The following is a 26,070-nucleotide window of genomic DNA, read 5'->3' as shown; positions in this document are numbered from 1 at the left end:
CTGAGAGGGTGATGCAGAATCAGGAGGACTGTTAGGGAACCCCCAGGTCTACTTCTCATTTTGAAGAAAACAGTGTAAGATCTTTAATCATTTCTCTTGAAACCCTGAGACAGTTTTGCTAGTTTGTTATAAGTAAAAGGCAATTATTGCACTTTGTGGCTGTGCTTGTGTCCAGAGAAGGCTTAACCAGAGCCATCAGGGCGGGTAAGGATGGGTCTTCCCTCCTGCACTGACTGGGCACATTCAGAAAGATGAGATGGGAGGGAAGTTCTGGATAATCACAGTCCTTGGGAGTTTTAAAACTCTGGGTAAGGCTTAAAAGATCAAGTTTCAGTACCAGGCACAAGCAGTCTGTGCTCAGCTTGGAGCTTCCATCCACACACATGGACAAACAAGAGGTATTTTCACTACTGAGGGCTCACCTCACCCTCCCAGCACAGAAAGAATGTGCTGGCAAAAGCTGAAAGCAAGGGAAAGCCAACCTTCCATCCCCATCCTGCACAGGATAGGGAATTCCTGAAGCAGGTTTCTACTACAGCCTGCCAAGAGCAAGGTTTGGGATGAGTGAGGGGAGGGCAGCAGAACTCGTGTGCCTCTGTGTCTCTTCCAAACCCTGAAAACCAAAATGACACACAGCCCACAGAGATTCACCCACTGCCTCCATTGCCATTTGGTTTCCTCTTTTTTTCCTGCTTTATACCCTGGGTGATTACCCCTGCAGCTTCACCTGCTGGAAAAGTGCAGATGGCCCAGATGGTCATGGATACGAAAATATCACCACCTCCAAGGACTAAGGAGAAAAGGAACACCTTCCTCCACTCCCATTCTTTGGGTCAGCCCCTGGCCAGAGCAGGAGACAAAGCTCAGTGTGGAGGGAAAGGCTTCAGCCCCTTGGGCTCAGAGGATGCTGCCAGGTCCATGTCTGGGGAAGGGCTTTGGCAGGGCAGGTCACCATTCCTCACTGTCCTGGGAAGGGACAACCAACCCAGAGCTGCTGTGGCAAAGGGTGTCTGCCACCACAAACAGCACACAGACCCAGACAAACCCCAGTCTGGAGGGACTAGAGGCTGCCCAGGCCTTTACCCAGCTGGTAAGTCAGTGCAGCTGCACATTTTCTTTTCCAGTGACTTAAAATGTTGAACTTCAGCCTCTATTTCCCCCCACAAGGTGAAGACGCAGCCCTCATGTGCAAACAGGATTTGGAGAGAGCTTGGAGGTTCCATCCTCTCAGCATGCAAAGCCACAGATGTCATGTCTTGTTTTCAGCACTGGGGAGTGCATGGGGGTAAAGAACCAGATTTAATCAAACACAGTTGTATTTTCTTTACAACAATAGTTGCTGTCACTTGCTCTGCTCCAGGAAATGCATTTACTTGTGGCATTTCCCTCCAAGAGCTGAAGCTTCACTTTGTTCCTCTGAAGACTCAATATTTTTGCAAATACTTTTTCCTAAGGCAAGCTACTTTTTAAAAATTATTATTATTTTGATATTTCAACTTCATCCACAACTACATTTAACCAGAATTTGCAAGATTCTTTTATGCTCTGTCCCTTATCTCAGCACAACATACAGTTGCATTCAGAATAAATCCTGGGCTCCTGTTCTGAGCCAGGGAGAGCTGTGTAATGATCAATCACAAAAGCCCTTGGGGATGGGAGAGATTAGCACTTTGATACTACTGAAGATGAATGGGTGGAATGAGTTTGATAAACTGGTGTTTTCCTCAGATAATTGCTCTGGAAGCTTTTTGAAGCTGCTTGGATCCTTCTCCCCCTTTCTTTTTGTGTCTGGGTAGGGGAGCAAGCCCTGCTTTTCCACCAGCACTGCTGGACAGGCTGCTGCACTGTTTTTAAACAGCTCACAGTGGATTTATGCCACATTTCATCACTATTGAACACTATTAGTTGTGATTTAATCAAAGACCCAGGCTGGATTCCTGTTATTCTTGGTCCAGCACCCAAGTCCTGAGCCCAGCTCAGGTGAGCAGGACTGGGAAGGGGATTCCTCATGGGATATGGACACATTTCCTCAAGCTGAAATCTTGAGCAACTGCTCCTCTTCCTTCACTAATCATTGGTGCTCACCTTCAGCTCCCATCCACCTTTCTCTGAGCTTTTTACACACAACACCAACCTCCTCTTCCTCCTCCTGGCCCATCCTTCCCAGCAATTCCCCAGGATCAGCTAGAGAGGAGCTCCTGAAGCTGTAACACCAAACTCAGCCCAGGTCCATCCTCCTTCAGGCACGGGGCAAACCCTGCTGCAGTCACAGGTCTGCTGCCATTTAACTCCTTCTCCAGCACTAATGAAAAGAGAGCCAAGAGATTTCACTGTATTTTTATTGTTTCGCCAAATAAATGAAATTTAAATACAGAATTAAAAATCCGTAAAAAATAAAACGTATTAAAAGCCGTCCATCAGGAGTGGGCTGCACATCACTGACTGAAAAATTTACACTTAATTTTTGATACAAAGATAGGAAAAAATTTAAAAAGCATTCCCATCATCGGGAAAGAGCTGTTTCATTTTGTTCTGGTTTTTTTTCTGTTTTGTTTTGTTTTGGTTTTTTTACATTTTCTTTCATATTTAAACCTGATATTTGTCTCATGAGACTCTCCCATTAACCTTTTCACAGCCCTGGTTCACATTGTCTGGTGCTCAAAAAACCCCACTCATTTGTAGCTCACAGCAGCAGTGATGCAGTCTTGACCCCTCCATACATATGGACAGAATATTTAATAAACCAGCATGTGAGGGGTGGAAAAATGCAGCACTGTGTGATTTGCAGAGTGCAGTGCAGCTTGCAAAGGATCTTTGAGCTCACACTGATACCTTTATGAGTTGAGGATTTCTCAGGGTATCCTATCTCTGGTATTTACTCTTTGCAATCTTTACTCCATCACTGCCACAAAGAATTCCAGAAGGGATTCTGAATAGGTACCTTTGGTTTTTAAAGTCCCAGTTTAAAGCAGCTTGATCTTTCCAGAGACATGAATCACCCATCCTCAAGGAAAAGAATCAGGCTCTTTCAGGCACAATTTAAGCCCTATAAAAGAGGCACCTCAAGAATTGTTGACACCTAGGTCAGGGTTGGGAGGTTCTATTTCAGGTTCTTAAGATGACATCTGTGAAGGTGACCCAACCACTCAATGCATCTGCATCATCTCAACAACAAAAACAATAGACAGACTCTCTAATATATGAATAATTTTAAGATATCTGCACCACTCACACAGAATACACAAAAAGCTGGAAAGAATATGGCCTGTGTCTCACCTGCTCCTCAAGGACCTTAACCACCGAGAGGATTTAACCACACAGACAGAATAATCAGTGAAGATCTTTATAACAAAATCTAGGAGTTTGAGATAATGAATAAGGAAAGCTACACTTCATACTGGGAAAAATAATAAAGAAGAGGAGGGAAAATTTAGATTGCAATGGAAACAAACTTCTCTAACAAAAGAAATAATACTAGAGATTGTCACTAGTGCAGCTGGGATTTGGCAAATGAAATACTTTGAGTATACACTTGCAGGGCAGCCCTGCTTCTGCCACATGAATAAATATCCAACCGTGTTTAAAAACAGTATTTAGTGAAAGACACTCAGATTTCCAGACAAGGTGAGTGTGTCACCCCTCACACTGCACAGTGGGGCCCCTCACATGAGGTATTTCAGCATCAGCACAAAGGAAAGCAACACTTGAGCACTTTCTTCACAGGCAGGGCCTCTCGGAGCCGAGGTTGGGTGATGATGATGATGGAGATGAAGATGCAGCAGCAAGGTGTGAGTGCTCTACCCTCCCCTGCCCAGCCCAAGTGAGCACGCTGTGCTGAGGGTGATGGGAATGTGCAGCCAGAGCAGGGAGGGCTCAGCTCAGTTCAGCCCCTCTCATCTCAGGGGAGGTTTGCTGACATCTCAACAAACACATCCACACAGAATCTTCCACAGAGCAGTCCAGTTCACGTGGCCAGGTCAGATTACCAAGCTCACATAAACTTCAGGACATTTCCTGCCTTGTCTGTTGATATATAGGTTGTCCATCAAAATAAATGCATGCTTTACCCTCATCAGTGGCAATCTGGGTTTGCGTTACCAGCAGAGCTGTGTGGGACAGGAATCTCTCCTGCCACACTGCACATCTGAAAGGCTGCTGTATTTCCCATGCCTTTCTTCAAGGAAAGTTATTTTCTTGTGTTGCACATATGTTTTTAACTGCAGTCATGAAGCACATGATGTGCTGGTGTCACATCCCACCTGGCCTTTTTGGAAACATCCTTTTTCATTCTTCAAAGGACACAAGAGGAGTGTGTTAATAGTGGATCATAAACTCTCCTGGTGAATGCCACAGGATGGGCCTTGCCAAAGGGATGTCCTTAGTACCACAGCAGCATTTGACTGCCTCTCCTCCAAGAGAAAGAGCAAATCCAGAATACACAAATGCCTCCCACCATGTACAAGACAATCTTTTTCTTCTTCTGTTCCATCTTTGCTGTACAACCACTGCAGCTTTGCCTTCAGGGTTTGTTTGGGGGATGTTTTGTTTAGGAGCAGTCATTCCCCCGCAAGCTCTGCTACACAATGAGAATTGCTGCTTGTTTCCAACACCCCTGTTGGCACAGAGGCTGCTGTGCTCTCACTGCCAAGGAAGGAGTTAATAAAGGTGCTTTTCCTTCCAAAAAATAAGCAGTGTCTGCTCTGACACTACGACAGGAAAGGTCTCTGTTTCCACACCTTCCAAAAACTACAACCAAGTGCTTTGTGTGCTCCTGTTCTCCTTAGAACATCCGAGGATAAGATGGGTTTTGCTTAATTATCCACTCAGCATGGGGGTTGATGTGGTACAAGTCCAAGAGGTAAGTGTCAGGGTCCAGGCAATGTTCACCTGTTAAAACAAGACATTCAGAAAAAAACCCATATTTTTAAATATCCTTAGTCCTTTAGCTGTTAGATCTGGTTTTGTTTGCTTTTGCCCCCACCTAAAACTAGGGTTTGTTCACATTAATTGTAATTGTAATTAAGTGTAGTTGTAATTTTAGTATTACAACCTTTCAGAAGCATTTCCACAAATCTGAGGTAATGGCTTTGAGAGGAAAGAGGATAGATGTACATTAGATATTAGGAAAAGTTCTTCATTCTTGGGGTGGTGAGGCAATGGCACAGTTGCCCAGAGAAGTTTTTAAACTACCTCCTAAAACAAGCTGAGCATAAAAACTGGATATGAGAGTCCTTCTTTTCAGCTGCCATTTGTACTTACCAATATTGCCTCCCACTTCATACAGGAGCAAGTTTGTGCACTCCGTGGAGTTGTTACTGCAGAAAGAAAAACACACTGAAAGTTAAATCTCTGCAAAGACAATTTAGGTAGTTTAGTAATAAGAATTGTTTGTGGTTCAGAGGCCAGCAATGATCAAAGAGGTCATTTTACAGAGACCTCCTGCATGGTGCAGGACACACAAAACTGGAAAAAAGCAAACAAGGCAAGCTGTGGGTGAGAGAGCAGCTGACCCATACCCAGAACTTCCCCTGCAGCCTCCTTGTCTGGACAGCTCCTGGGACACAGGAGGGGCACTGCCACCTCCCCCACTAAATACAGTCTGCAGGGGCTGTGACAGAGGGGGCAGGGACTCTTCTGCTCCTTTTTTGGGTTAGTTCAGCAATTCACCACAGCAGCACAGGAGGGAATTGTAGAGTTTATTTTAGGAAATCCCCACATTAACATAAGCACGCTGGAATTACCACTCCAGGCTAATGACTCAGGTGATGCTTTCTGCAGGAGAGCTGGAAGGGGTTTGATTGTCAGGTCACTGTTAGTGCCTTTTCCCTTCCCTTCAGCAAGGATTCTGGAGTTCACTGGGTGTCCAGCAGCCCAGAGGGGACCACTGACCTCCTGACAGCCTGAGCACTGGGTGGAAGCACTCAGTGAGCTGAGCTTTGCCTTCCCCCTCCAGCACCATTTCCCAGGCTTAGAACAGAGGAGCAATCTCTCACTGTGCCTCCACCTCGCCTCTACCTCAAGACAGAAAACAGCAGCTGGACCACTTAGTGCGTTTTCTTTTCCTTTCTTTATTTTTTAAGCAGAGAAAAAACCATTTACCACTTGAGGAGGTTGACTGTGTTAACAATATTCCAGCCGTTCTGGCACAGGTTCTTCTGAAACTGCCTCAAGACATCAGCAACCCTGGTTGCATTGTTCAAGTGCACCTCCAGAGAGTCCTTCAGGAGGAGGGATGCGTGCACCTTCACAATCTTGGAAGGCTGAACAAGGCAGGCAAAAGGAAAAAAAGTGCTCAGAGAACAACTCTTATCAGTCAAAACATTAATTTTCTAAACAGATTGGAGAGTGTGAGGAATTAAACCTGTCCAGACAGTTGTTCAGAGAATTTAGGCTTGTTTCTTACACACACAGTACAGGTTGAAAGCTTATGGAAGCAGCAGGGTGAGCATTATGAATAAATCCTGAGTGTTCCAGTGCTGAGGCCACGAGAGGAGCTCAGTGCTCTCCATCAGCGTGTGCTGGTGCTCTCTGCTGTTCAAACACAGCACTGACACAAATAGGTGAAAATAGGGTTTGTCAAAGAAATTCTGACAAACTGCTCTGCACAAGTGACTAAATGACTCCTCTGAAATTCATGGAAATTACTCAGAAAGGAATTTTGAGATCTGGGTTACAGGCTACTGAATTCCAGAGAGGTTCTTCCACAGAAAGGAAGCACCAAGTGATGTGCCCTCTTAACAGATGCCTGTTATGGAGCAAAAAGAAAATAAGGCAACAGCCTGAATTTATACTTTAAAAAATGAAAATAAATCTGCCTTTATCACAGCAGACGTGTCTGCACCAACACATGGGACACTCAGAGCCATAAGAATTCTCTCTTCACACAGGGAAAAACAAAATTTCTGCTCCTGATTTCTTCCCTGCTTTTAACCAAGTGTTTTGTAGCCTGAAATGTTTTTGGTGCTCTTGCTGTTGAGATCAGTTTTTGCCACAACCTGACCAAAGGCGTCTGGGAAACTGTTCCTCATTATTTTGCCTTTTTTTTTTTTTTTGTCCCTCTTACTCTTTCCAAGGGAATCACCCCTTTCATCTTTCTGAATCCTCAGGAAAACATTTGACACTGCCACAAAGGGGTTTGTTGTTTTTTTTCCCAAGCCCTAACTCACCTCTCCCTGGTTCTTTTCCACCTTGTCTTTATCAGCGTGAATCTTCCGCAGCAAATTTTTAATTCTCTTGTCACAGAACTGGTACCTTTTGTTGTTGCTCTCATTCATCTTTCTCACTTGAGCTACCAGAAAAGAGGAGACCTGGGCAGGGGAGAAGGGTGAAAACAAGAATTAAATCAAGACGAGATAAGGATGTAATTTAGGAATCTGATCATCACTTTAGCTCCTTAAATAGACAAAAATATCTGTCTACCTTGAGGACAGGTAGCCTTGGGATTCAGCCAGAGCTGAATTCAGCTCTTTAATTCCTCTGAAATTTCCAAGGCTCTCCCTTCCCCATCCCAATTCCAACAAGACCAGGGACACTGGCACAGCCCACCACACAATTCCTGTGGGACTCACTGTCCAGAGCAGGTCCTGGTAGTGGATCATCATCCGCACCACGTCAGCCGCCCCCTCCGCCAGCTGCTTCTCCTTCCCCTCGGGGATCTTGTTGGGCAGCCCCTTGTGCATGAAGAGGTTTGGGGCCATGACTGTGGAAACGTTCCACAGGTTCATTTTGTTGTTGTTCTCCCTGGCAACCACCTTGCTGAGAAACTCAAGAAGGGCCTGAGAAGAGGGAAAGAGACATAAGCCATCCCTTACCAGTAATGCTCAAAAAACCACCATGGCAATTGCTGGAGAGGTCATTAATTAGCACTTTTTCTTGATATAGACCAACAAATCCCATTTCTCCAGTCAGGAAGTAGAGTGACCAATTTCTAGTACTAGGATAGCAACAAATAACCACACCAAGAGAGGTTTATCCAGTAGTTATGAAGCAGGAAAAACAGTCTGTGTGTGAACAACTGAGTTTTACTTTTTGGCAGGAGTCTAGCTGTAAAAAGTTTATGAACCTAAAGATGAATCCCCTCTTTCCTTCAGTGTTCCCTCAAAGCCATTCCCAGATGTTGAACAATAAACCCTTTTGGATTATCCCTTTCACCTCACACCTCCAGCAGAGCTATGACAGATCATCTTTGACTAAATTATATATTTCAGTGATCTAAATTAGGTGTTCAGGGTGCTAAGTCAGCCTTACCTTTAATACCTAAGAGCTGAACTACTCAGGAGGAATAAAAAAAAAGGCAGCAACCACCACAGCTCTTATAAAGCACAAAAAGGCAGAGGTGGTGTTTATTTAAAAGCCATGTAGCTGTGGCACTTGGGGATATGGCTTAGTGGTGGCCTTGGAAGTGCTGCAGGAATGGTTGGACTCAATGATTTTAAGGTTTTTTTCTTCAATTTAAACAATTCTGTGGTTCTGTGTTTTACCAGCTAAATCCAAAGCAAGCAGTTACCTTCAGAGTGTTCCTGTTGGACTCTGGCAGAATCAGGATCAGGAGGTTTAGAGCTTGCAATCTTTGCTTCAGGTCTGGAATATCTAGAAGGAGGACAGAGGATTCAGGTTTCTGACCCTTCTTTTTGGGCACAGGAATCCTCCAAGGAATGAGATAATTACTTATTGAATGGCTGGTCATCTAGAATTTGAGACCTTGTTTCACAGAAGTAAATCAAACTCATACTGTCCTTAAGAAAGGAGCTACTAAAGTTTTAGGAGACTGACCCATTTCCTTTGAGTACACAATCAACCAGCAGCCCTGATGCCCTTGGGGGGCAGCAAAAGAACCCACAATTCCCCTTTTTTTAAACAAAGAACCTGTGCAGTCAAACACTTAGCTGAACACATCCAAACTACCTGCTGAGGCACCAACCTCAAAGAAATGTGTTTGCAGATCAGCACATTACCTGCAGGCTGTGTGCCCTGTTTCCACAGCTCAGTCTGTGTGTCATTATTGACCAATCTGTCCTAGCTGATGGCAGCCTTGTGACACAGAACCCACCTTGCAGGCTCCAGTGACACAGAACAGGAGTCCCAGGACAGTGCTGCTGCAGAAGGGCGAGTTCAGCCATGCTCCAGTGACTCCAACCCTCGGCTGTGCTGTGCTCCCACCCCATGCACAGACCCCCAACACAGCTGACAGGAGAGCCCAGAGGAGCTTTGACAGAGCAAACGGGTGCTAGGCAGAGCAGGCACTCACTCTGAACAGCAGCAAAGGCAGGCAGGTACTCTGCTGTCAGCAGCGGGGCCGGCAGCTCTCGGATGAATCTCTTCAGCAGCCCCGACACGTCGTTCTGGTGAACCTCATCCCAGCAGAACAGGCCACTGTAGAAGTCCCTTTCCAGCTTCTGTTCCAGGCTCTGTGAAAAAAATGGAATTTAGCACATGCTTCAACAAGCAAATGTAGGAGAAGGTTTATAGCTGAGCACTGGGAGGGCAAGACATCACACTCCAGTATTTCCCAGCAATGGATGTTTCTGGCTGTACTGGGAAGGGCATGAGACAATTCAGGTCATTCAAACACTGCTCCAGCAAATGCTTCCTGATCCCCCCTGACACTTCCAAACAATGCCAAAGGGCTCATACCTTTATTCTGGTCTGGGATCCAGAAACCCTCAGGATGCCCTCTGTTTCAAGTCCTCTCTTCTCCAGGCAGGACAGCAGCTGATAAAGGGGGAAACAAAAGCTCTTAGGCACAGAGGATGAGGAGTCAGCCTGTCCTTATCACAGACTCTCAGGACCAGAGGTGTGAATAAAACCAGCAGAGAACTTACTGCCTGGAGTAGCAGGGGGACCTTGGTGTTGGGCAGCAGCTTTTGGTCATTTTCCAACAGGGTGTTGAGTGGAACTCCAAAGAGTCTTTTCTCTGCAACAGAAACAACATTTCCAACACTGATAGAGGTGTAAGGGATACATCCCCCACTAAGGTGGTACTTTTGTAAACACAGATACTGGAGAAAGAGAGGAACAGCACAATTGCAGCCAGACATAAATGTGGTAGTAGGTCTTCATGATCCACTAACTTCCAGGAGAAATCCAAGGAAAACACACCTGTCACAAGGTTTCTTGTCAAAGACCCTCTGTTCTAATACTTGAAACACAACTGATGAGTGTATGATGAGAAGATGAGTGCAAAAAAAAAATCCCACAAAAAGGAGTACAACTAACCTGTTGTTTTCAGTTTTGCTGCTTTGTTTCTCTTCAGCTCAAAGCCCAGGATATCACAGAGAGCTGTAAGTTCGATGAGGGCCAGTGTGGGGATCTTCTTCATGTCTTGAGCTGACAGATCTCCAATCCTGGTCACTCCTAGTCTGCCCTTCGGGATTTTAAATCTCTAAGGGAAACACACACAAAAGATTCAGCTCAAGTTATCACTATTATTCTCACTAGTGAACAACTTTTGCTGTAGTTTTATTATTTTTTATCAAAACCAGGCATCTGTTCTCCCTGCTGTGTTCAAGACCAGACATATGCCCAAACTACTCCTACTCAACCACCAGCTGAATAAATATTTTCCCTTTTCAATATTGCTCTTTAATCACACTGGAGATGCCAGTTTTTCTAAGTTAAAGGCAGCCTGATTCCCACCCTGATCTATTTGAACTTTGGAAGCAGCCCAGTTCATTTGCAGAGAGGAGAAAACTTTGGAATTATGACTAAGAAAGTGCAGTTAGTTACTCTCCTCTTTTCAGAGGAAACATTAGGGATGTGGATGTGTGTCAAAATAAGGAGTTTCAGATAAAAGTCTTATTTCTTTTGATCCTCCACTACACAATATCTATCCTTGGCCAACACTGCAAAGGTAACAGCACAACACCCCCAAAAATACCACCAAGCACAGACCCATTGCAACACTACCCACAGGTAAGAACTGATTTTGGTGTCTTGTGCCACCTTGACAAGCCAAGACTGAAAAATTCCTCCAGTACTTACAGTTAGGGCATTTCCATCCTTTGACTTCCTGGATTCAGACAGGAACGAGCCCTTGAGCAGGACAGCTGCTTGCTCTGAGTAGGCAATGTCCATGTTGAACACCTCCTCCTTGCCAGGGTTTCGAACTGTGCAGGAATAATCCTGAGTTTCTGCTGCAGAGGAGAAATCATCTTGAATTTCTGCAAGCCAGGAGGGGGAAGCTTAGAGAGCAAATGTGCTAAAAATGCACTTTGTGAGAAAGGTTTGGTGTCATTGCTTTTAAAAATCCTGCAGTAACACATGAAAAGAGTGTCCCCACAGCAGAGTGATTGGTAGGGTAAGAGTTTTCACTGCAAGGGTGGCCAAGCATTGGGACACTGGAACAGGCTGCAAGGGCAGTGGTGGAGCCAGCACCCCTGGAAGTGCTCAAAAATCGTGCAGATGCAGCACAGGGAACACAGGTTAGTGGTGAACACACTGGTGCTGAGATAGTGGTTGGACTTGTGATTTTAGAGAGCTTTTCCAAGCTTTATGATTCCATGGTCAGTGTGAAGTCACACCATTGTGGCTAAAATTATCAGGTCACTGGTAAGACAAGACACAGCCTTAAAGGACACACCTATGGCTAAACATCTCCTTACACAACTGCTCATGACACTTACAAGGTTTCACTGTGTGATCTTTACTAGACTGATTTTATTTTCATCTTCCAGTTGCTTTACAAGAACTCACAATGATCAGCTTGAGTGACAATTCTGACAACACTGGAGCCTGGAAAAGTTTATTAACCCACAGGTGTGAATAATAATGTAAAGAAACCCACACCCCAACACAAACAAGGTCAGTGTTTCTGAACCTGTATATGCTTAAATATGTGTGTGGCTTTCCTTCCAGCCCCAGCCCTACTTCAGACCCTACTCTGCATTTAAAAATGTTCCTCTTACTTCTCTGGGTGTTTGAAGTCCGTAGATTGTGCCACAGTGGATCTGGGCTGGACTCCTCTTTCTCTGCTGCTGTGTCCTGAAAAATAAGAAAGAAGTTGTTTTAGCCACAACCAAAGGAGCAGAACCGCAGGAAAACAGCTGAGAAGAAGATGGTTATGAATTCTATATCAAGAAAAAAGATAAATCTATATAAACCAACAAACCCTCCCCCTCCCAAAAAGGGCAGTGTTAGTCGTTCTCCAGGATTTCCACTTCTACAAGGTCAGCTTATCAGAACTGAATTTGGGAAGTCCTCTTGCTTTGTTTAATGGTGACTGAACATGAACAAAGGAAACACAAGAGGGCTCCAAACGATGCCAGTGCCCCACGAGGCTGCCATGCTGTCTGCACTACACACATTCCAGCAGGAACCCCATCCCAGTCTGGGAAGGCCACAGACCTGCAGGTTTTCTGTCAACTCCTCAACACCACAGCCAGGATTCCTCCAGCCTGACCCTCCTTTCAGTTCGAGAGCTGCAGATACAACAGGAGCCCCAGAAAGCCCCGTCAGCTCCCACGGAGCTCTCTCAAGAGCTCCCCACAAACCTGCGTGCCGGCCACCCCGAAGATGTCGCGGACGTGGCGCACGGGCTGCTTGTTCCTCCTGCGGCGGGAGCGAGTGTAGGTGTCCAGCCGGCGCTGCACGGCCGCCGCCTGCGTCCGCGTCAGCGTGGACAGCAGCACCAGGTTGTCCTTGTCAGAGGCAGGGTCCCCCAGGAGCTCGGACAGCCCCGCGTCCTGCAGCCACTCGGCTTCGGCGTCCCCCTCTGCCGAGAGGAGAGCAGGGTGTGAGCAGGGGGGGAGCAGAGGGGGAGCAGGGTGAGTGAGCAGGGTGTGAGCAGGGCGAGCAGAGAGGGCGAGCAGAGAGGGCGAGCAGAGAGGGCGAGCAGAGAGGGCGAGCAGAGAGGGCGAGCAGAGAGGGCGAGCAGAGAGGGGGCAGAGAGAGTGGGCAGAGAGAGTGGGCAGAGAGAGTGAGCAGAGAGTGGGCAGAGAGTGGGCAGGGTGCGAGCAAAGAGTGAACAGAGGGAGAGCAGAGATCAGGGTGCTTGCAACAATCCAGAGGCACCAAGCAGGAGCCCGGGCTGTTCCCTGTCTGGGCTGGCAGTGGGACATCCCTGGGAGGAGGCCACAGCTTTGTTCTGAAGCCATTCCCAGGATGTCAGCCCTAATCCTAAGTGCCCAGCTGGTATGGGGGGACACCAGAGAACACACAGCTCTTTGGGCAGGTGTAGTTGCTCACACAGCTCTTATTGCTCATTCCAGGGGAGGAAAAGGGAGAAGAAAGGATTGTGGAGGTAGAGATGCTCCCAGGAGCACAGGCTCCCAGAGAGCCTGGGCAGGAGAGGGCACAAGTGTGACTCTGAGTGGTATTTAGGCAAGGACTGTGGCAGGATATGGAGTGAAGTCAGGGGGACTTGATAAATCTGCCTTTCCACGGGCTGCCTGTGCAAAGGGCAGCAGCACACAGCCATGCCAGAAGGAATGGCAGGGCTCCCCTGGATCCCACCTGATCTTTCAACAGCTTTGAGAATGGACAAAAGGTCTGTGAGAAGCCACAGCACACAACACTGCATATTTGGCTTTTGCACTTTTCCAGATGACTTGGTTGCTTCTTTTACTTTTTATTTTTTAATCTATATGCATGCCTAGGTATCAACTTTTTTTTTTTTTTTTTTTTTTTTTTTTTTTTTTAATATCTAGATCCTGATCTGGTAGGTTCAAACATATTTTACTTAATATACTTGCTGACCAATTTGTGTGCATCATCCCTACTCTTTAATTTTTTAAGTGGATTGGTATCCATACACTCAACTCAAGCAAAAATGTTATTTTTACTCTGTGCATTCGGTTTATGCCCAGGCCTATTCAAAATATCACTAAAATTAAAGACCATTCCAGTTCCAGAAGGAAGTGTGAGAAGCCTGGAGACAGTACAGCAGCATTACTCAAACAAGCTCAATTCCACTTCATTTTTCAATACATATAAAGTTGCACTTCAAACACAGAAGACTTTTTTTTTTCTTATGGGATACACTCATGAGGAAGTGCAAGTGAGAAAGTGCCCTGAGCAAGGCAACTACTTGAAATTCAAAGGTGAAAGAAACAATTTAGCAGGTGACTTCAACTTTTACACAGCAAACACCACAAAGCCTTTATCTTCCCAATTCCATCTACCACATTCATTCACTGCAGGCAGTTCCAGCACAGCAATACCAAAGGTTAACTGGGAAAAAGAAAATTCCCAACTGAACTGATTGGCACATTCAGTGCACCTCATTCCCACTCTTCCTGTCCTATGCAAAATTCCACCTCCTCGGTTGTCACAGCTGCTCAGGACAAGTTTTATTATTGCTGCACCAATAAAAGCAGCCATGCAGCTCTCCTTGAGAGATTAAATAATTTAATTTTTCTGGAGAGACCTCATGTTCACACAGCTTGAAGACACAATTAAAATGTTGTGACACAATTAAACCTCAGTCTTCAGAGCATGGTCCAAGTATCATAATGAAACGGAACTTTTTTCATCATCACACCACAATAAATAGAGCTGAACTTGAAGTCAAGTATTTCCCTAAGTGGATCTTCTAGCAAATTGTCTGGTTTCCCTGCACATCCCTAGGCTTTGGTCTTTCCCCATGTCTGGTTCACAGAAGTTTGCAGGTAACAGCATCCTCTGAGCACACCAGTCATGGTCCCACTCCTCACCAAACACCCTCTTGTCCCACATCCATGGTTTCACAGCAGAACAACACACAAAAAGCCTCTGGTTTATTTTGCCTTTGGGAGCTAGAGGAAGTGAAGTGTATTGCTTGCAAATTTTGAAAATAGCCAATTGCAGTCATAACAGGAAAGTGATCTCGTACACAATAGCACACAGCAGCCCCCCATCGGACATCCGTGTGAGCCTGCTGCCCCAGCTGATGCCAAAGCACCACACTGGAATTCCTCTTTTACTATTTTGGCCCAGTTATGTTTGCCAGTAACACAAAAGGAAACCGGCAAAATGGGTTATTTCTGGGGAAAAGGGAAATATTGGAGGGAAAAAGGTCAGAACAGAGAGATCCACAGAAGATGAGCTGCAGGTTTAAGCCTGGAGAGCTGCTGAGGTTTGCCTTGTGGGTTCCAGGCAAGCAGCACTTCAGGAGGGCACAATTAGGAATGATTTTGCAAAACTAAAGAACACCAGTTCCACAAATTTACTTGAAACACAACCTAGGCAAAAATAGCATTCATAATAAAATATTCACTTTCCAAATATTTAAAGGACAGCTACAGCATCCTACATTTTCAGACTAAACATTGAGCACAACTTCCTATCTTGTTTTTGAGGGTGAAGAGTCACCCTTTGCAGACAGTTCTCAGCCAGGGTTATGTTCTGCAAGGTCACAAACAGGGGTTTTGGTGGCAGTGCCTGTGTCCCCAGCTGGCTGTGCTGCCAGGCCCTGGACAGAGCTGGGCCAACAGTGACAGCAGGGACAGCACACCACTGCAAATCAGGAAAAAGCTCCTTCCTGCTCCCACCAGCTGTTAGCAAGGCCACAGGTGCCCTCAGCGCCTTCCAGCTGTCCCAGATGTGCAGTTTTGTCAGAGTCCAGGACATCCCTGTGGCCACCCTGGAGGGTTTGGAGACCGGACAGGGGGTCTGGGATCTGTCCAAGGGGCTCAGCCAGCCTCACACAGAGCCCAGGAGGACACTGCCTCTGATCCCTGGCCATGGGAGTGAATGCCCACATTGTATGAAGAATCACAAGCCAAAAGAATTCAAAATAATTAGTAGTTAGTTAATCACAGAGTTTAAATGTAGAATTTAGGATTTTTAGTATATGGGCTTGAAGAGGCGAGATGGAGGAATTGAGGAGTGGTCCTGTCCTCCTTGTTCTTGTTCTTTTCTCCCATTTTCTGCTCATTTGGATCTCAAGGATTGGTTTAGAGTAGAAATGACATGTTAGCATAGGTAGGAAGTATTGGGAAAATTTTGTAAATAAAAAGTTCATTGTGGACAGTGGTTGGGTCAGGGAAATGATACAAAGGGTCTGGGACCCTCTGATCCAGCCAGTCCTGCCGCGTGTCCTGCTCTGCTGGGGATGCCTGGCAGAGCTGAGAAAGAACTGAGAGATAATGAAAGAATAAACAACCTTGGAAACACAGACTGGCAGACTCAGCTTGCCTTCTCTGACTCTGGCATGGAACCTTTCAGGCAAGAGAAGCTTGAAACCTTATTACCTCAGGGAACAGCAACCCTGAGACAGGCACACCTCCCACTGCACCAGGCCACCAGCAGCTTTCCAGATCACCAGCCCTCACCCAGGGCTTGCCCAGGAGCGCAGCGTTCCCAGCTGGGAGCAGTTCTGCAGTGCCTTATCTCCTCACAGCCTCCCCTGTGCCCTGGTTATCACCAGCCATCTGGCTGTCTCCAGACAGAACTGCCCAATTCTCAGTTTCCCAGATTTATGCAAAAAGTGAGATGCCTCCAGCTCTGAGGAGCCCCACGGCCTCCATGCTCCAAGCAGGAGCTGCAGAGTTGTGAAATGCAAACCCTGCAGACCATCCCAGGCTCCCCCACTCCCTGCACAAGGTTCATTTGCCTAAGCTCCTTCAGAGAAGGCACCAGGAGCCCCAGCCTGCCCCACCTCCTTCCCCAGGCTGCTGGGAAGGCTTCACTACCTGGAGCATCATTTCAAGCCTGTCTGGTTTCAATGGCCAATTAAGCACTCAGCTCCTGCCTGCTAGATTAAGCTACAGCATTAAAAGATACTTTTCCTCCTATCCCTGCTTATACACAGTAATCAAATTGCCTCCAGCATATCAGTCTTTAGGATATCCCAGACAGTCTTTCATCTCATGGGATGGTCTCTTTTCCAGTCTCCTTCCTGGTGCACTCATTTTCTGAATCACTTTGCATCTCTTCCAGTTCTAAAAATCAAACCTGTGTCCTTTATAAAGGGGCATTAGCAGCAGACCTTCATGTTTCCCTTGTGCTGCCCACGATGGCAGACAGGGACAATGACATTCCCACCCTGCCCTCCAGAGCCTCTCTATGCCCCCACGAGAGCTGCTGGCCCTCCCAAGCTCAGCAGCACACTGGGACTGCCACACAGACATTTTCTCAGGACACAGATCATTCTCAATAGCAGCTGTGCAGGCTGCAAACCTGTGCAAGGGGCTGTACAGCCAACCACCTCCATTTCTTCAAAAGGGACCCAGGAAAGGTGTGATTGCTCCATCTGTGGGATCACCAGGGGTTTATCAGCACTTCTCACCCCTCCAGCACCCCGGGGTGTTTTACTGCCCATGTCTAAAGGGACTGCTCCTCAGGAATTGCAGGGACAGGACAAGGAGCAGTGGGTTCACACTGAAAGAGGGGAAACTGTGTTAGATATCAGGAAGGAATCCTTTCCTGTGAGGGTGGGCAGGCCCTGGCACAGGGTGCACAGAGCAGCTGTGGCTGCCCCTGGATCCCTGGCAGTGCCCAAGGCCAGGCTGGACAGGGCTTGGAGCCACCTGGGCTAGTGGAAGGTGTCCCTGCCATGGCAGGGGGATGAGCTTTAAAGTCCCTTCCAACCCAAACCATTGTGTGATTCTATGATTCTACAACGGGAAAATATATTCCAAAAGTTTTGGAATAACTGGCCCAGGTTCCAATTATTCCAAAACACTGGATAACATCAGTGCTGCAGAAAGTGCATCAGAAACACCCCATACACGTTTCTTCCAAAGAAAGAAAAAAAGGACATGGAGGAAAAACCTTGAGTAGAACTCCTGGGTTTATGAAAGTTCATTGTGGTTTCTTGAATGGGGAATTAGAGAGGGAACTTCTGCTTTCCAGAGAAGCAGCTCCCATAAAAGCCACAATGATGAATCTCAGAACCATGCATACAAACAAGGCTTCCCAAACAGCCCCAGCTCTCACAGGGTGTTTGCCACACACCCCTGAACTGGCACTGAGAGCCCCCACCCTTGGTGGGGCTGCTTGAAAAACCTGGAGCCTTCAACACTCCTGGGACTGACCTTTGGAGTCAGCTTTGCTTCAGAAGCCGAAACCAGGCCAGGCCAACCCTCCCCTTCTGCAGGGCATTATCCACCACCCAATTAAAACCTTATCTCCATCCCTGATTGACTGATAATATTCTAACCATACTCCAACATACTTCTGAGTCGTTCAGGTGCATAAGCAAATCTTCTGTTTCAGATGTTCACATTCCTCTCCTCACTCCCAACATTTTTGGCAACCTACCCTCCTGTGTTTTGACATCTGCAAGGCTGCATTCCTCCTGCTCGGCCTCAGCGCTCTGTTTAATGTTCTCCACCTCCAGCCAAAAACTGTCCATTGACAAGCTGTCCAAAGCCTCTCCCCTGGAATTCGTGCTCTCTGACACCGGGGATGCCACAGGGCTCTTTGGAGGAAGCTGGTTCATTTTCCAAGGGCAATGTCTGGTGCTGAGAGAGGAAGAGATAAGGAAAGAGAGATTAAGCTCCACGCATTGCATACGGCATCGTGTCCAGCCTCCTCTGATTAATGACTGCAGCAAAGCCAAACAGAGGTAAGTGCTGGACTTCCTTTGCTCAGTGTTTAGCAATACAAGGCTGGGACTAAATCCTCTGGAGAATGGGGAAAACTGCTGTCCAAACATGTGAGAGGACACAGGATCAACAGAGTCTTTTCAGTGCTGTCCCTCCAGTGACCTCCAGCACAACACCTACCGCCCCACGCTCATTCCCTGCAAGTCTGCACAGGCACCCTCTGCATTCCCAGCACTCAGGATGTTCCAAGCTCAGTGCTCCAGGACCTGGCACAGAGAGGAGCCTGGCAGCTCCCACCACAGCAGCACAAACCCAGCAGGTTTGTGCTCCCTGTGCAAAAACCAGCACAGCTCCATCCCCTGCACTTCAGCTCATGCAACAAATAACTCACAGGGCTGAGGCCCTCTTTTCCTGCCCAGACCAGATTTTTCAGCTGTGAAACAACACGAGGTGTCCTGGGAAACCCAAGCATATGGAATTTTCTTGCCACCCTGCTGATTCATTCATGCACAGCTGAAGTCCCAGACTGGCCTCATTCAGTTTTCAGCCCCTGTGCTGTGAGCTTCTCATCACTTCATAAAACAGTGCCTCTCCTAAAATGAGCTATAATTGTCTTCAAAGAGTGCCAAGCCATTTAAGCCCTGCTATACATATTTTTCAAAGACTTACAAAGAAACAGGGTAAGTGGAACATACTTATGAGAACACCTCAATGGTTCCACTGATGAATACAAAAATTAAAGAGATGGAGCACCACTCCAACTGTGGGTGGTTTGAGAAACACCCATGAACAGCCATGACCACCAAACACAGGCCAAAATTCCTTTCTAGTTTCATCAAATAAAAAAAAAAAAAAAAAAAAAAAAAAAGAGATCAAGTCTAAGTCTTACACCTTGAAAACCATGACAACAAAACACCCATTAAATGCTATTTAACCTCTTAGCTCTAGGAGCCAAAAGTCATAGATGGCAAAACATCTGGAAAGTTTTAGCCCCTTTCATTCCAGAAAGTCATTATTAGCAGTTCTGGCACTAACTTGCTTCAATTGAGGAGCACTTCAAATTTTAAAAAGCTAATTTGAAGATCTAATGAATAAGATATGAATGTCATAGGCCATCCTGCACTTGTATTTACACACGTGCATGCACATCATGCTCACGCCTTGCTCTAACACACACACAGCCCCTCTCTCCTGGAGGTCAGACCCACAGCAATAACCATCACTGCAGGAACATCTGCACACAGCCACAGTGTTTAGAATTAAAGGGGTTTGTTTGTTTTCCAGGAAGACAAAAGTGAAAGACTGACTTGAGCTGTTCTGCCACCCGGTAGGCAGGAACAGAGGTGATCTGCTGTCCTCTTTCTGGATCTCCAAATAACACTCAAGATACTCATTTATAGCCTGGTGGAGCACTTAAGTAGTCAACCTAAGATTTTTTTTTTTACTTGCACAGTTCATGTCCAACCATCTCAGTTCCACTGCAGCTACTAACTCAATTTATTTTTTCTCTTTTTAACTTTCTACTTCCACCTTTACCCATTAAGAGTTAAAAAGTTAGATTTCATTCCTCACCTTATCTCCTCATCTTCAGTACTCCTCTCCATTTTCTCACATTTGCTGACAATCATCTTGTAAGACTAGATTTAAACAAAGATACCTCACTAGCATCAAAAACACTGCTCAACACCTTGCTAGGATTCTATTATGAACCAGTCAACAGAACTCATCACTTGCAACATGAAATGAAGTGGAAGGAGGAATTCAGATTATTTTGAGGGAGTTGGTTTTGTTGTTTGCAGAACACTGGAAGACAAAGGTGCACTGAAGAAGTCTCCCGTGCACAACACTCAGAGACCATTTAGAATCTCTCCTAATTGCTCCACTGCAGGCTTTCAGCAGGCACAAAACAGCTCTTCTTGCCTTAAATTACTGCCCTGTATTCCTGTGGGATCTAGGTTATACAGATTAAAGCAGCTCTGAAATACACCTTTCCTTTGTGCTCAGCTGGGTTTGGAGCTGGCTCATAACCCCAGAAATCTCCAGGGATCAACACCAGAATTTAGGCTTGCAGCTCCAGCAGCACCTGGCGCAGACCTGAGCAGCAGCCTGCATCGAGCAGTGCTCTCTGTGTCACACACACACCAAAAGCACACAGTCACACTGTGAACCTCCTCCAGCAAAGCCACAGCTGAGCTACCCCTGTGTCAACAAAGGCATCCTAAATTTTCCCCTCAGCTGGCCCAATTCCTGATGCACTAAACTCAGTCTCAGAGTTCCGGATGCCGATATCACCCAGCAGCTCTCCAGAGGGGCAGCAGGATCCAAAGCCCAGCTCTGCCAGTGTTAAACTAGAGCTGTTGTTCTGTCTCACAGCACAGCATAAAAATCAGACCTCCACATTTAGAAAAGGTTTTATTTTCTGCTCTAAGTTGTTGTTTTTTTTTTTTTCTGGAACTCAGTGCACGGCTCTTTGCAGACCCAGCTGCCCAGGTGGAAGGCTAATTTTAGATTCAGTGCACCTCAAAGATTGTTCTTCCTCATTGCATACCCGAGTCAAGTGGAGGGCAGCCTGTGACGTGAAGCACAGCAACAGCTGAGATTGAGAGCAGAGATTGTTGGCTTAAAACGTTAATGGCTCAGTGCAACTGGGCAAAGAGTAGGTGGAATAATCGAGTTCACTCCACTGCACTGTCAACGTAACAAAAAGCAGCAGATTATGAAGCTTTAAAAATTAACCCAACAAAAAGGAGACTGGCAAGACTGAAAGATCTTGTTAAGGACAGCCATATAATATAGGAAGGGCTCTGTGGAAGGACTGAGCATCTTAATCCAGCCTTCTCCTCTTGTTTAAGAGCACAGCCAGTTTTAACAAGGCTCGAGATTCACCCGGCACCTTCAGTCTAAGCCTGGCTTCACAGCATTCATAACACAGCGATGAGGAATTGGGCTGGCACAGACCTTACAGAGCTCATTTTCCTCTTGCTCCTTCCCTGTGTCCCCTGCAGGACCCCTGGAAGCCCTGCAGGCCTGGCTCTGCTGGGGGCTCACTGATCCGGGGCTGCAAAACGCAGCCTCAGAGCAGTTTTTGATCTGTTCCTAGATACTGTCAACACATTGCAAATATGTTGCAAACACTCATGTAATTCTTCACCCTCCTGAATACCAAAATACAATAAACACTGTTGCTATGTTCATTCCAGGCTTGAATCACTCCCATGAGAGAGCTTCTCAAAGGACCTGGAGCTGCTTGGGCTTCTTTTCTGCTTGCTCAACATCCCTCCCTCATTGAAATACCTCTCTAGCAGATGAATAAATAAAAAGGTTCCTTCTCAGGCATTTCAAGCAGACCAGGAGGCAACAAGTGCAAGCCAAGCAAATGGAATTCCTTTAAGACTGCTTCCAGAAAACTAAGATGAGAAAAAGGCACCAGGAACAGAAGAATTCAGGCAGACAAGGCAGTCCTGCCACACAAGGAGCACCCAGCCTTAAAAGATATTTCCAAAGATCTGGAGCAAGCACAAAGACACACAGGGAACACAGAAACAGACAGAAAGTCTGAATGAGCCTCAAGAGCAGGTTTGGAGTAGCACAGCAAGTCCCAGCATCATTCATAACAACCCAGACCTTGAGCATGGAACACAAGCATCTTACAAGAAAAAAATATAGATTAGTCTACCAACTGGTTGCAGTGTTTTGACAGATAAAGACCCTTAGTCAGAGAACAAAACTACATTAAAGGCACACCACGCACATCTTACCTGCTTACAATTTACTTCAAGGTCAAAACCAACTCATAAGTGTAAAAGCAAAAAATTGCAAGAAACAACCAAAAAGTCCATGCAGGCTTTCCTCACATTGCTTCCAGGATCTCACCCTAAGGAAGCAGTTTAAAACTAAATGATGAAATGTGTAGTTCATTCTGAAGAGAAAAAAAGTCACCTAAAGATCAACACATCACACGAGCACATCGTAACATACTCGGTTTTCTTGTTTATCATGTAGTGGCATAAAGGCATCCAGGAAAAACAGACAGGAGTATTTGAAAAACTGAGAAAATCCTGAGGTGGTAACTCACTTATACACTTCTTTTTTAAACATAGATATAGCTGTAGCTATTTTGTTTACTGGAGGTTAAACCTCAGTCTATCAAAATTATCAATGCAAATATAAAAACAGGTTCCTGCATGGAAGAAGTCAATCTGCTCATTATCAAAACCTGACATGAAACACACATGATCACTATTTCATCCAGACACACAGAACTACACAAAACCCTGTTCCTACCACAGAGGGCAAAGTTATACAGGAGATGCCTCATGAACAAAAATTCCATAACTTTTCTACCAAAGGTCTAAACCCTACTGGAAATCTTTAATTCCTGGCTTACCCCAAATTACCCCAAATTTTGTACATGAGCACCACTACCAATTCCTCCCTTCTCCCCACACCAATATATTCAGAAAAGAACTGTAAGTTCTATATAGTTTAATAAGGCTTACTCTTAGGAGGAAATGGAAAGCACATGGCTGGTTCAAATTCCTCAGACCAGGCCATAAAAACAGAGAGAGGCTAATTATCAAATTACTGCGGTGGCAATGAACAGTAACTTACCCAACAGACTCTTACCATGCTTTCCTTTCCCTGGCTTAACTCAACCAGAGCAGCTAAAAAGCCAGAATTAAAGCAATTTTAGCAGTAGTCTGCCACTGCTGATGTGCATCTGCATATCTCTGACCAGAGACTTGCTCACATATTTAGTAGTTTCACCAAAAGTATCCCCTGTGAGAAGTCACAGTGCCTTTAGCCCAGGCTGTTTTACCCAGCACTGATGCCAACTCCCACTCATGCCCCTTTTAAGGCATTTTATCAAGGACTTTGCACATGTGGGATGGCACAGTTGAAGGTCTCTCTCTACAGCACCAGTGAGAATAGCTAAGATGTCCCTGCCACAATTTGCTAATAAGATTACAGCTTGTTTTCAGTAACACAGCAATCAGCTCATCAAGATCTTCCATTATGCAAGCAGCTCAGGGAGCAGCGTCATTTCAGGTTGTTTTGAAGAAGCCTGTTCTGCAAGTGATAACAAGGACATGCCACATCGTGCCGTGTGTGTGCAGCAATTCCCATCAGCTGCAGCTTTCTCCCAGTGAAACAGTGAGAAAACTCAACCTCCCCTCCTGTCCTGGCACTCCCAGAGACACCAGAAAAGGCAAACAGCAATCCTTTGCCCAGGGCTGTGTGGAGTGGAAGATGTCAGTCCTGAGGTTTGTGTGTATCCCACTGCTTCAGCCTAGCATCTCCAGGATTTTCTGTGCTGGACAAACTCCAGAGGGTGATGGAGCACTGGCACTGGGTGCCCAGAGAAGCTGTGGCTGTCCCATCCCTGGAAAGTGTTTAAGGCCAAGTTAGATGGGGCTTGGATCAATCTGACCTGATCATGGGCATCCCTTCCCATGGATCAGTTGGGAGCTTTATGATCTTTAAGGTCCCTTCCAACCCAAACCATTCTATGATTCTGCTACCTCCACCACAGCTTTGGATCTCAACTAAAGTATAGGTTGTAACTTTCCTGACAATTAGTGTCTCTATCAAAGTATTTAACAGCAAAGAAACTCCATCTCTATTTCCTTGTCTCAGGCCTTCATCTGGAATAGATTTGCCTCTACTCCATCTAGTAAGGGGCTAAATAAACAAGCTAAGGAATAGGGAAAGTTGCCTTTAATTAGAGATCTGCCTAGAGGCATCTCTGACCGAAACTCGGAGCAGAGCAAAACCAGGATTGATAACCCCATGCAGATATAGCCAAATTAAAAATATTCAAAGCCGTGTTTAGGTTATTCTATTAGCTGGGTGTCTGTCCCATCACACCAGGGTTTGTTTTGGCCTCAGAAGGCACAAGCCATCCTCTCTGAGCATGGGTTTGTGTTTGACTGTAAGGTCACTGTGGACGAGCCTGTTGTTCACTTTCCCCGCTTTAGCAGGGCAAGCCAAACAGGAAAGAGCTTTCATCCAAAAGGAAATCCTGCTGGGAGAAAGGGGTACCTGGCCAAAACAAACCTTTAGTACTACTGGGATCTTTAACGTGATTGTGAATTGATAAAGCTGAGCTACGGGATAAGATGGCAATCATTAATTAAAAGGTGGCATTCCTAACCCCATTTCCATCTCCATTGAATCCATTTAAACACATCAGCAGCTCTATCCACCTAATTCTCACAAGGATCTGGTCTGCCATTCCAATTCCACCTATCAGTATGGCACCAGGATCCCAAACCCCTCAGCCCAGCTGCCGTAGGGCTGCAAACCCCACACCTTGTAGCCCCCACACCTTGTCCTCACGCACTCCCCTCTCCTCCACACAGCACTGCCCCAGGCTGAGCCTGAGCACAGGAGGAGAGCAGAGGCAGGGAATCCCTGCCCTGTGGTGACTCTGCTGTCACAGCCCCGAGCACACACTGGCAGGGATTTTGCTGAGCAAATGAGTCAATACCTCGCAGTCACTGAGCACATCCTCAAAACACGGCACCGTTAGAGCAGCTGAGGCACCTCTGCTTTGCTGCCATCACTGCTGGGACCTCAGGCCAGATGCTCAGCCCGTGCACACCTCAGACACTCAGCTGAGGGACCCAGGGCTGAGGGACCACCTGGCTTCCAGAGGAAAGGCTGCCAGTGTGTTTGAATCCACCATAAAAAGGTTGTGAACTTATTTCTTGTGTGATCATTCATTAACGCAAAGGCATTTTACTGAAGCAGGTTCACACATACTAAACATTTGTCCTACAGCTTCTTAAATGTTGAACTTGGAGTAAATTGGGATGATGGAACTCATCCTTATTTCTTCTTGTAGCCCATTCTACCAGCTGTACCTGCATTAGAGCACAGAATGAGTAACTGCAGGTTGTTGCTCAGCTGCATGAGAGCAGCACAGAGATGTTGGAGAGGTCACAAGAGTGACGTGCTGGCCAGCACAAGGGAAGGAGGGGTGGAGAGGTGTGCTGGAATCCAGCTATGCTTCACTCATGAGAACTTCAGGGATGCAGGAAGACAGGGAGGAGTCGTAAACTCCTGGCATGGATTTCTCAGGGCAGAGTTATTACACACAGCACAGGGTGCTTGGCTGTTACCCTGCCATGAAAAGCCCTTGGCTGGGATTCATAACCAATTCTGTAACTGGAGTGTCACCAGCCAGCCCAGGGCCACCAGCCCTGTCCGTGAGCCTCACAACACCGAGAGGAGGAGGAGGAGGGGGCAGGTCTGGCTCAGCAGTGGCTTTTGCTCAGTGTTGTTTTGAAGCCCTGACAGCACCACCAGCCCCATGCCAGCCAGAAGGAATCTCACTGGGAGCTCAACAAGCATGTCAGAGCTGCTGGTCAAAAATAAACACTGATTACGGTTAACTAATTAGAAAAGCAGGCTGGCACATCCCTGCCCTGTTGAACAGGTAGGTTTTAGGTCAATCCTAGGAAAGAGGCTTAGTTACACAGACACCTCACACCTGTGGTGAGCCCTGGCTGAGCTTGTGGGAAATGTCACTTGGCTGCAGTTCAGTGTTTTGGGTGAAGCTGGTGAGCAAGTTCGAGGTTCCTGCTGTAGCAGCTCTTCAGAG

At 46.3% G+C, this 26,070-nt stretch overlaps 1 protein-coding gene across 7 annotated transcripts in view; it reads right to left on the bottom strand.

The window, feature by feature from the left end:
- Positions 1-2,321: 2,321 nt before the first annotated feature.
- ARHGAP40 (Rho GTPase activating protein 40) overlaps positions 2,322-26,070 on the bottom strand; it is a 37,762-nt gene continuing 14,013 nt past the window's right edge. For 4 of the 7 annotated variants that reach the window (XM_063404649.1, XM_063404654.1, XM_063404656.1 and 1 more), the window contains exons 2-15: positions 18,178-18,380; positions 12,489-12,709; positions 11,904-11,979; positions 10,981-11,132; positions 10,216-10,381; positions 9,822-9,913; positions 9,634-9,711; positions 9,248-9,407; positions 8,507-8,589; positions 7,569-7,775; positions 7,167-7,307; positions 6,100-6,260; positions 5,260-5,315; positions 2,322-4,887 (exon numbers count right to left, since the gene is read on the bottom strand). In XM_063404649.1, coding sequence (XP_063260719.1) covers positions 4,781-4,887; positions 5,260-5,315; positions 6,100-6,260; positions 7,167-7,307; positions 7,569-7,775; positions 8,507-8,589; positions 9,248-9,407; positions 9,634-9,711; positions 9,822-9,913; positions 10,216-10,381; positions 10,981-11,132; positions 11,904-11,979; positions 12,489-12,709; positions 18,178-18,380 — 1,903 coding nt within the window. In that variant the 3' untranslated portion in view covers positions 2,322-4,780. Of the gene's footprint in view, positions 4,888-5,259; positions 5,316-6,099; positions 6,261-7,166; positions 7,308-7,568; positions 7,776-8,506; positions 8,590-9,247; positions 9,408-9,633; positions 9,712-9,821; positions 9,914-10,215; positions 10,382-10,980; positions 11,133-11,903; positions 11,980-12,488; positions 12,710-18,177; positions 18,381-18,644; positions 19,270-21,422; positions 21,866-26,070 lie in introns of those variants that run through there. The other 3 variants (XM_063404652.1, XM_063404653.1, XM_063404650.1) reach the window with 3 other exon arrangements.

This window comes from Prinia subflava, chromosome 8, assembly GCF_021018805.1.
Source record: "Prinia subflava isolate CZ2003 ecotype Zambia chromosome 8, Cam_Psub_1.2, whole genome shotgun sequence".
Taxonomy (NCBI): Eukaryota; Metazoa; Chordata; class Aves; order Passeriformes; family Cisticolidae; genus Prinia; species Prinia subflava.
Note: the sequence above shows the minus strand (reverse complement) of the source record. Positions and strands in the feature narration are given on the sequence as shown.